The sequence below is a fragment of the Rattus rattus genome, chromosome 9 (genome assembly GCF_011064425.1).
Source record: "Rattus rattus isolate New Zealand chromosome 9, Rrattus_CSIRO_v1, whole genome shotgun sequence".
NCBI classification, from domain to species: domain Eukaryota; kingdom Metazoa; phylum Chordata; class Mammalia; order Rodentia; family Muridae; genus Rattus; species Rattus rattus.
In genome coordinates this window covers 57,467,964-57,477,850 of record NC_046162.1, presented here as the reverse complement: position 1 = coordinate 57,477,850, position 9,887 = coordinate 57,467,964, and the positions used below count along the sequence as shown (strand labels likewise).

General features: G+C 53.0%; 1 protein-coding gene across 1 annotated transcript; it reads right to left on the bottom strand.

Annotated features, from left to right (window-relative positions):
- Positions 1-801: 801 nt before the first annotated feature.
- Cdk5rap3 (CDK5 regulatory subunit associated protein 3) lies at positions 802-9,625 on the bottom strand. Its single transcript, XM_032913304.1, has 14 exons — positions 9,492-9,625; positions 9,260-9,305; positions 6,771-6,902; positions 6,451-6,551; positions 6,070-6,118; positions 5,334-5,512; positions 4,995-5,131; positions 4,654-4,798; positions 4,186-4,293; positions 3,756-3,834; positions 3,011-3,099; positions 1,702-1,907; positions 1,222-1,393; positions 802-1,126 (listed from the first exon to the last, which is right to left on the bottom strand). The coding sequence occupies exons 1-14, from the start codon at positions 9,495-9,497 to the stop codon at positions 1,061-1,063; spliced, it is 1,515 nt and encodes a 504-aa protein (XP_032769195.1). The 5' UTR covers positions 9,498-9,625; the 3' UTR covers positions 802-1,060.
- Positions 9,626-9,887: the final 262 nt, after the last annotated feature.

Below are 9,887 nucleotides of genomic sequence, written 5' to 3'. Positions count from 1 at the left end.
AGCAGTTCATGTGGCCTTATCTCTCTCTCCTTTGGATAGCGTGTGTCCGCCGGAGTCCGCGGGGTCGGTGATTAATAGGGGCCATCACTCACTGTCCTGGACGGCTGAGAGGCAGTGGGGAGGGGTGGCCCTCCCCAGAACTGAGATAACAAGCAGCAGGAATAATGAGTGGTGTCACTCCACTTTTCATTTTGATGGAAAGTCATTACGGGAGTCAACGCTGGCGACAAAGAGCCATGAATCAACTGCTCTGCTATGAAATTAAAATCGAATTGCTGGCCACCCCCAGCCCCTATCCTTCCTGGGAAATAGGGATGGGTAGGTGGCTTGGGAGAGGGGTGCTATCCTGGGGTGGGTTCTACCCAATCCCGGAGCAGGCAGTTACGGGCAGGAAGTGGACAGGCAGCTAGTAAAGGTGATAACTCCTGTCTCCACCTTGTCTATCAGACCCTGCCTCCCCAAACCACATCTCCCCTCTGACTGGACGGACGGTAAGCTGTGATTGAGAGGAAAAATACAACTCTGCAGGGTCCAAGAGCGCTAGCTGACTGCTCCCCCTGGGCTGTTGGCTGGGGCAGCATGAGCCAGGTTATAGGAGGGGGCAAGGCTGCACTGGCCAGCCCCAAACCACCTGCTGAACCATTTATAAATGCTTATGGGGTCTGGTACGATCAAAGCAAGGAGGACAAGCCTCTAAGCTGGGGCTCTACAATTGCTCAAGGCCTCCTAAGAATCCAGGAGAACATGTGCCTAGCTCAACTTCAGGCAGGCTCAGCGAGGTGGTCAAGTAACCACCAACAATGAAGAGAGTCACTTCCTTTTTTTTATTAAGCCTTCCTTGATAACCAGAAGAAGCAACTGTGCCTTAGGCTGAGAGCCACAGAGCCACTCAGACTTCTTGCAGAGGTCACAGTGAATGCTGGTGCCACCACTCAGGTGGCCCTTCCTTGTGGCTCTGCCTCCAGGTCTGCTGGCTTCTTGCTGGTGAGGCCCAGCAATACCAGCCTGGGCTGTCCCACCCCCCACCAGGAAGCTGGGTGGAGGACGCAGAGGGAGCACGTCACACAGAGGTCCCCATCAGGTTCACAGGACGGCCATTGTATCTCTTGGAGATGTCAGCTTCAATCTGAGAGAAAGAGAGCAGAGTGGGCAGGGAGTGAACAGGCAGGCACAGGGCCTCGGCCTGTGGAATGGACGGGCAGGCTCCTAGCCAAGTCTCACCAGCTTCTGCAGCTCTCTAGTCTTCTCCAGCAGCAGGTCCAGCTTGGGCTCCAGCGCTGCCTGCTCCTGAAGCGCCTCCTGCTGCTTCTCCACCATCAGGTCCTTCTTCAGAGCCAACAGCTGGGACTGCTTCAGCTTCTGCTGGAGGAGCTCTGTCACCCGGTCCACATACCTGTGCGGAGTATGCTGTGAGGCTGTTTGCGCGTGACTGCTGGACCAGACGAGGCTCGGGAAACTAATTCCCTCTTTGGCCTCCCCTCCCCTCATGGGCTTCAGTCCTTTTTCTGGTAAGGAATATAAGCCACGCCAGATTCCTACCTACCTAAGAAGCAGGTTTTGTCTACAGACATCAATCGACCCTATCCCGTGCTATTCCCAGGAGAAAGCCCATGTACACAGGAAGGAGGAATCCCGGAACAGGGAGAAGAAAGGGGAGAGCTCCACTCAAGACGGAGAAACGCAGGATCGGGAAAAGCTGACCTTGGCGAGGCCAGAATCATAAACAGGTGCTGCATCCGGAGACTGGTGAGCTGGCCAATCAGATGCTGCAGTGTGGACACCAGGCTGAGCATCTTCTCCTTGGTCTGGCCCTGAAGGATGGCAGGAGCCAGCTGGAACTGGCTCACGGACAGGATGTCAGCCTCCTCACTCATCTCTACTGCTCTCTGAGACAAGAAGATCTCAAGCTGAGGAGGGAAATGGAGTTGGTTCAAACCATGAAAGGAACTCGGAAGCTGAGCTCCCCACATGAAGAGCTAGGCTAGGCTCCAGAGGAGAAACCATGTCTCCCGTGCCCACCTCCACTGCTGGAGACCCTGCGTGCGCCTGCAGCACGGGCGCCTCCCCGAGAGCACCTCTGGCACAGACACCTACAGCATGGAGCAGGCAGCCGCCCCGCTGGTCCTCTAGTTCCCATGCTGACCGGTGCTTACTTAGCCCCAGCTCTCTCTCCTTTCCCCCGGCCTATGGGGACACACTAAAATTCCTAGGGCAGGGACTAATTTTCTCTCCAAGGGAGGAATGAGAGTGGTTGAGAGCTCTGGATTAAGAAAAGTCTAGAAAGAACACAAATAGTAGCCACATCTCTAAGATGCAGTCCTCATGAGTAAGTTCACCTTGGGCTGGTTAAAAGGCCTGACGCCAAGCCTGAGAACTTAGGTTTGATCCTCAAAACCCACATGGTGAAAGGCGAGAAGCCACAAGAATGACATCTACAGTTGTCCCAATTTGATCTCTATCTGTGTGCTCGGTACACATGTGCATATGTGCACACACTCCCCTCACGGCTACACGATATCTCTTCAAGGGGAAACTGGAGGAGACCTGATGGGCACAGGGTTTCAGGAGGCTGGCCGCCATGTGGCTAAGGCTGACCTGAGTTTCGACCTTCCAGTTACTCGTGTACAGCACTGGGAATCAGGGTCGGGGCTTCCTGAACGCTAGGCAGACCCTCCCAACTGCACTACACGCCAGCCTTGTGCCCTGATGATCCCGGTTACCATGTGATGTCGGGCTCGCTTTCTTGCCTGCCCTTCCTGCTGGAATATAAGCCCCACTGAGGCAAGACCTCTGAACGTCTGAGTCACTGCTCCATCTCTACTGCCCAAGATGGCGCCAGGACTTTGGAGATGTCTCATAACTATGAGAACATGGGGGTGGGGTGGGGTGGGGGGTGGGGGAGGGAATCCTAACTTGAAAAACTCTGCTCCGGGGCACTGAAATTAGTCAGTGCCCTTCACATCAGCAGGAAGGGATTACAAGAGACGTCACATCTTCCAGAAGGCAGTACCTCCATGAGCTCATCGATGAACTGATTCCGAGTCTCAGGGTATTCAAGGAGAGTCAGAGCGTCTGAGCCCCGAGCAACACCCTCTGGAGCTGTCAGGAAGAGAGGCAGAGTCATGACGATGGGTCTGAGAAGCCTGGGGAATACTATGGACAGATGGAAAAACTCTTCTCAGCCCTACCCAAGGGGAAGCTGCCCTTTCTCTCTGTTCATGTCTCTCAGTCCTACTCAGGTCTGGCCTGTAAACGCCCAGGCAGAGCCAGAGGCAGCTGGTAGCAAGGGAGGTAAAATGTCATCCTGCACTGCCCTCTAGTGACACAAGTGGCTGCTACAGCCTCTCAGAAGGCTTGGGAGAGGGTGGAGGTCCATGTCAAACCTGGAGCCCAACTGATCCTCAACAATCTACCAAAATGACTGGCCCACATTCAGTCTCTAAAACATATGGGAACTGGTGGATAGGCCTCTAATCCCAACACTGGGACTGGGTTTGAGGCCAGCCTGGTCTACACAGAGAGGTTCAGGCCAGCCAGCGCTACAGTGATACTGTCTCAAGTTAAACAAAAAGAGAGCTGAGAGTTTCTAGACTATTTAGCCACCTCCTCTCCATCCCCTCCGTTCACACCCCAAACAAGATGCACTTTAACTTTTTGAGATAGGATCTCACATGTTGTTTAAATTCACTGTAGCTAAGGTGACCTTGAACTTGGGCTTCTCCATTCTCCAGGGCTGTAGGGGACGGGACACCTACCCTCCGTTCCTGTCTCCAGCACGGTGATCTCCGAAGCAACAGCATCGTCACCCCAGTCTATCTTGTCAGCCCCAGCATCCTGAAGAACAGCAAAGGCTCAGTGAGGTTGGGAACGTCTCCCCAGCACAGGGAGCCCGGGCAGACTAGGGCCCCTGAAGGGTTCAATGACTGCACATCCAGGGGGGCAGGGTCTACAGCTCTGATGCAGTGGCAAGCACGGTGGCGGCTTTGGTGATCCCGTCCTCCCTCCTGACTGGTGAGGTGCCCCATTCATACATCCCAAGTCCCGGCGGAAAAGAGCCTATGCTGACACCTCACCTCTGTGGTTCTGCTTCCCTCGGGATGCACCTGGCCTTACAACTGTGAACTGTCCCTCACACAGATGTCTTTCTAAGGCTGAGGCAGCACCACTCAGAGAGAAAGGTCTAACCTTGGACTCTGACTCCAGGGAGATACCCCAGTCTATCCCAGGGGTCTCAGCAGAGATGATGTTTCCAGAGTCGGAAACAGCCTCCACGCCAAAGTCGCCCCAGTCGATCTAGAAAGCAAAGAAGACGTTAGTGCAAACAAGGCGGGCAGAGAAAGGAAGGGAGTTTGCCTTTCTTAGGTCTCAGCGCTACGCAGTCATGCAGTCGATGGCACAGATCTCCAAGCTCCCACAAGAAAGGAGCACTTCACAGAAGGACTCCCCAGGTCAACAGGAGCCAGTGGACTGAGGTGTCTACCATTTGTCTGCACTCTGGTCTCAAGAAAGCCAGGAAAATAAAGGGCCTTTGGGTCCTCCGACCCCAGACTTGCATGGCTTCCCTCACTCTCCGCTGTGGGAAGTCAGGTCAGGGTTTGGGCTCTGTGAGGATGGAAACAGTTCCCACTCAGCCCCTCAAAGGCCCTGTCTTACCTCGTCTTCTTGCACCTGCTCAGGAGGGTCCTCCAGCTGTGGTCGCTCCACCACAGAGGGCTCTGTCCCTGTCCTCCACTCATACACCGTGGAGTTTCCCTTCTTCTGCACGTACCGCAGCATGGGCAGCACCTGCTCTGTGGGGCTTCAACAGGGCATTGACTGAGCCTCCCACGGCCGCTTGGGAAGCCAGCACAGGCTCCACTAACCACATGGTCCAAGGAGCACATCCCCCCTGGTCAGAGTGTGTCGACACAGGCGGCATGCCGAGTGGGAACAACGCATGTGGAGAGGACCCAGAGGGACCACAGAAAGCACTCAGGGGCCGTAGTCCTCCTTACCTGTCACATACAAACTCCACACAGGCCTGGTACAGGTCGATGGCTTCCCCCAGGGACTGAGCTCCCGCTCCTATCTCAGCCAGCTGACTCGGCAGGTCCTTCACCAGGGCCAGAAGCTCTCGTCGGACATTGTCTCCCTAGATTGAGAGACAAGGGAAGGGTTTGGTTACACATGGTGGGAGATGGAACCTATCAAGTCAAACAAAACATCCAACGACTACAGAAAAGTGAGGCAGACCCAGACCCGGCACAATCCAACCGAGAAAGAAGCCCGCCAGCGGAGTCCCTGGAAGAGAGCCAGTTCTAGAGACCGTCCCGCGTGATGAGGCGCCTGCTCACCGTGATGCCGTACTGTTTGCAGGAGTGGTAAAACTGCTCTCGCATCTCAGCAGCCCCAGCCTGGCCCTCCTCCTCCTTGCGGCTGTAGTCTTGCTGCAGTTGCTGGCACTTGGCAATCTGCTTCTTCAGAGAGGGGATCTCATAGTTGACATTCCGAACCAGGAGGCTAGAGAGTTCCACTAAGGAGGGCCCAGGAAATTTACTGTAGGACACCCTTGCCCTAAGGCACACACAGATGCCCTAGCCTCACCATTCCAAGCTGTGGGGCCTAAGACAAGTTGTGTCCCCTCTCTGCTTCAATCCTTAGCTGCCAGACAGGGCCTACAGTGTTTATTGTGTGGATGCACATAGAACAAAATCCAGAGTGCTTGGTATATATTCACGTCACAATATTTACTCTTCAGAGTCACGATCCAACCACATTAGTTGCTCCCTCTCAGGCTCCCAGTATTGCCTCCAGGATGACCCGCACATTGGAGAGAGTGGGGCAGTACACACTACCTCCCTGAGAGAGAGAGAGACAGGCCAGATGCCTGCTCAGAAGGGCACACGAAGGCTCACTTTTCCTGCCTGATTCTCCCTCTTGTGTAGCACTTGCAGAACTGTGTTCCACACCTACAATCAGGCAACATCTGCGGCACACCCCACTTCCTTCCAAGCTCCCCACGAGCTCTTGTTTCAGAACCACAGCAGCGGGCTCTCCCACGGATGCTTGGCCCCTTGAGGGTGACTTTACCTAAATAGGTGTTGTCCTTCTCATACAGGCTTATGATCTCCTGCCAATCCTGAGAAGAAGAGAGGAAATCAGCCAGAGGATCATCCACGGCTCCCTCCCAGCCAATCCCTGCAGAGAAGGCTGCCCCAGGCATCCTAGCAGACTGAACACTAACTCCTCGCCTTCCTCCAGCTTTAATCTTGGCTGGACCACCCACGTGATTATGAGACTGTGATACCCAACAGTGACCCCCAAAGGTCAGGACACGGAAGCCCAGAGGACAGGTCCACCTTAGTATAATTTTAGGGACAAAGAAAGATCAGGCATCTTGACCTGTTCACCAGTGATACTAGAGAGGCCGTGGATGTCCCCACCTGCACCCCAGTCCTTGGCCATACTCACCTTCATCCGCTGTGAAGAGTAACGGCCAAAAATATTTTTGGTGGAAGCCTCGGTACCTTTAAGAAGGTCCACTATTCTTAGGCAGTGGAAGTAATGGATGTCTAGAAAGCAAAAAAGGGGACTCTCAGAATCCCACCGCCCTTCCTCTCCTCCTCTGACTACTATGGGTGGCTGACCCCTGTACTCTGCCGCCAGTTACTTTAGCGTGGATTCAGAAACCAGCATCTATGACCCAGAAAAAAAAACTCTCGCTCTGGGGTCCACCCTGGAGGCTCAACAAGGGAATGTCTCCCGGAAGGAGGGGGCTCCAAATCACTCACAGGAACCAGAGAGCAGCTGGGCAATCTCTTGGCTCTCTGGCATGTCCTGGATGGCGGTGTTGATCTTTTCCCGGATGGTCAGCACCAGGCTTTGCCATTTTAAGTTGCAGTGTCTTCTGTCCACCAGCCAATCTGCATGAGAACCAGCAGGTCACCACAGTCCGCCATACCACTAACTCCCCACTGGGAATTCACCAGTTCAAGTGTCGGCCTACTGGATATTGAACAAAAGTCTTTGTATTGGCTGAGGTATCAGAGAGAGAGAGTGAGAGAGAGAGAGAGAGAGAGAGAGAGAGAGAGAGAGAGAGGGAGGAATGGAAAGAGAGGAAGAGACAGACAGACTCAGAGAGATGCTTGGGCTAAACAGTCTCTGGCGCCCCAACTTTATCCCAGGTATGAGTTTTACAGAGCAACCGCCTTAACACAGGGATAAAGAAAAACTTTAAATTGGTCCTGACATGAAAGTGCCACTTTTGACCATTCTAAATTCTCCATAATATTTTCGCTTCTTGTGTAATTATATCTTTCTTGTTGACAGAGGTGCTGCTCAACTTCCATTTCCTCGGGGCTGGGATTAACCACGACAATGGAAAACACAAGGTGGTTATGCCAAGTACCGGATGAACGAACAACTGTAAAGCCCCTAACGTAACACTACCTCGCCCCGAAGGCTGGATGGTGCCGATGGCCTATTGGGTTTTTGGTTTTTTTTTGGTTTTTTTTTTTTTTTTTTTGAGACAGGGTTTCTCTGTGTAGCCCTGGCTGTCCTCCTGGAACTCACTATATAGATCAGGTTGCCCTCAATCTCATGGAAAGCCTCTGCCTCCCTGGTACTGGGTTGAAGGAGTACACCACCACTGCCTGGCCCAGTCATTGGTCTGTTTTTAACTCTGAAGTACCACTCTGCCACATGACCACACTGTAGCTTATGTGTTTTGAGGGCTAACAGCTATGATCATTTCCTAAGGAGAGAAACCAAGGTTTTATGGTTAGATGGTCCTGGGGTCTAATTATCAAGTTCTTAAAGACATTTTTAATTAAAAACTTAATTATATTGTTTAGTTATTCGTTGTGCACATATGTGTGTGTGTACCCATGTGCCACGGCTCACAAGTGGAGATCAGACGACAACTTCCGAGAGCCAGTTCTCTCCTTCCATCACGGGGTCCTGATCCAGAACTCAGGTCATCAGGTTTGACGGTAAAAACATTTACCTACTGTGCAGCCATCTTGCTGGCTTTCAGTTTCTATCTCTCTGTGCCTCCGTTTCCCCACACATAGGATGATGTGCTATGCACCGTGCCTCGTGTACCACAGTGACTCAATAAACCTCAGTGATTTCGTTTTGAAAAGGACAAGTATAAAAGTGGCAGGGGATGTGGAACAAATGCTCAGTGCCTGGTGTCCCGCTGTTTCCTCTGAGGACTTGAGGAGGACAAGCTCCCATACTAGGGTAAACACAGCGGGTGTCCACACACTGGGTGCCCGTCAAAGGACCGAAAGCCCCCTCTCAATTTCAAAGGTGGCCTTGTTGACAAGTCTGTCAACTGGTCAACTTATCTCAAACAACTATAGTGTCAGAAATTGTCTCTGATGAGTTCCTCTCAAGTGGTCAGAAAGGAAGACAGCCCACGTCAGAATTCCTACAAGGGGCTAAGGTCCGCAAACACCCTCTCAAGGATGTGATTAACAGTGGACTGGCAAATCTGTAAACATTTCGAGTGCCAGGGGCTGTGCACATGTCCAGAAGTGACAGATTAAGGGATGTAAACCAGATGCAGAGACAACCTGGCCACTAAAGGATCTTCTTGTCTCTCTGTCTTTTTCTTTTCAGACAGGGTCTCTCCATGTAGTCCTGGCTGCCCTGGAGCTTGCTATGTAGACCAGGCTGGCTCTGCCTCCTGAGTGCTAGGACTAAAGGCTTTTTGGGGGGTGAATTCGGGGTAAGTGTTCATTGTTAGCAAATACATAGCTTGGTACTTGCTATGTAAACCAGGCTGTCTTGAGAACTGCCCAATCCTCCTGCCTCAGTTGTCTCCCAAGTATTATGGTTACCAGCATGAGCTACCATGGCTGGCATAAAAAGTCTGTATCTGAGTTTGAGGGCCCTTTTCTCCCTATATCCAAAGAGAGATAGAAATTTATTAAATAAGTGGGAAGGGTTTACCCACCCAAAATAATGCAAAAAGCATGAAGACAGAACCAAACAGACTTAAGTTCCAAACGGATCAGCCATTTGGTAATTGTCCATCTTTAACACTATCCACTTGTCCTGTGTTCCTGAATACGATTTGATACTACGTTATAAATGTTAAAAGTAGAAAATATGGAGCCAGTACAGACTTTCCATGCTTCCTTCCTTGCAGAGCAAACAGGTCGCTAGAGTAAGGCATCTCAACCAGAACTTTGACAGCTCCTAGCTGCTAGTGACAGGGGGCAACTAGCAGACCTCCCCCGACAGCCGAACGCGCGGGGGCGCCCTCTCCTACCGAGCAGCTTGCTGGTCTGGATGTCGATGGGCACGTGCTGATGGTCCTGGTGGGAAATACAACCGGGAGGGAGGCGTGAACGCAGGCAGGCGATGTGCCTCGCGCGCGCTCATTCCACGAACCCAACCGCCACCCTTCAGGGGCAGAGCGCCCGACTGAGGACCGGAGGGCTTCAAAAGGCAGGACAGGAGTCCCATAACAGACCCAGTTTCTCCAGCCCTGGTCCCCACACCTGCATCCTTTTTCCACTTCCGCTTCCGGCCAAAGACCCCGGCCCGGCCCAGCACCAATCCTGAGCCGGCGTGCCTGAGCCTCAATTCAGAAACAAACCGGCCTCCTTCAGCCACGTCGCCGTCTTCAGCGGAGCCAATCCAAGCCTACGCCCCGCCCCTCTGCCTAAAGCCCCGCCCACCAAGAGGTTCTGATTGGCTGAGCACCGGAGGGGCGGGAGAATAGGGAGTAGCCAATGGGAGATGAGAGGCGGGTTCGGGCTAGGTGATCTCCAGGAAGAGTGTTGCGCTTGCGCGATGGCAGTAGGGGGCGCCCAAGAGCCGGTATAGTCCGCTTTCTCCGCTGTCAAGCGCGGATTCCTCTGTTAGAGAACGAACTCGTCCGCAGACAGGTCCTA

What these genes read in the sequence shown, in the direction of transcription:
- Cdk5rap3 (XM_032913304.1), bottom strand. An exon ending in CCAGCTGCTCTCTGGTTCCT is followed by an intron (nt 6,552 to 6,770) that starts GTGAGTGATTTG and finishes TTTGCTTTCTAG; the next exon opens with ACATCCATTACTTCCACTGC. An exon ending in GTGGAGTTTGTATGTGACAG is followed by an intron (nt 4,799 to 4,994) that starts GTAAGGAGGACT and finishes GCCCTGTTGAAG; the next exon opens with CCCCACAGAGCAGGTGCTGC.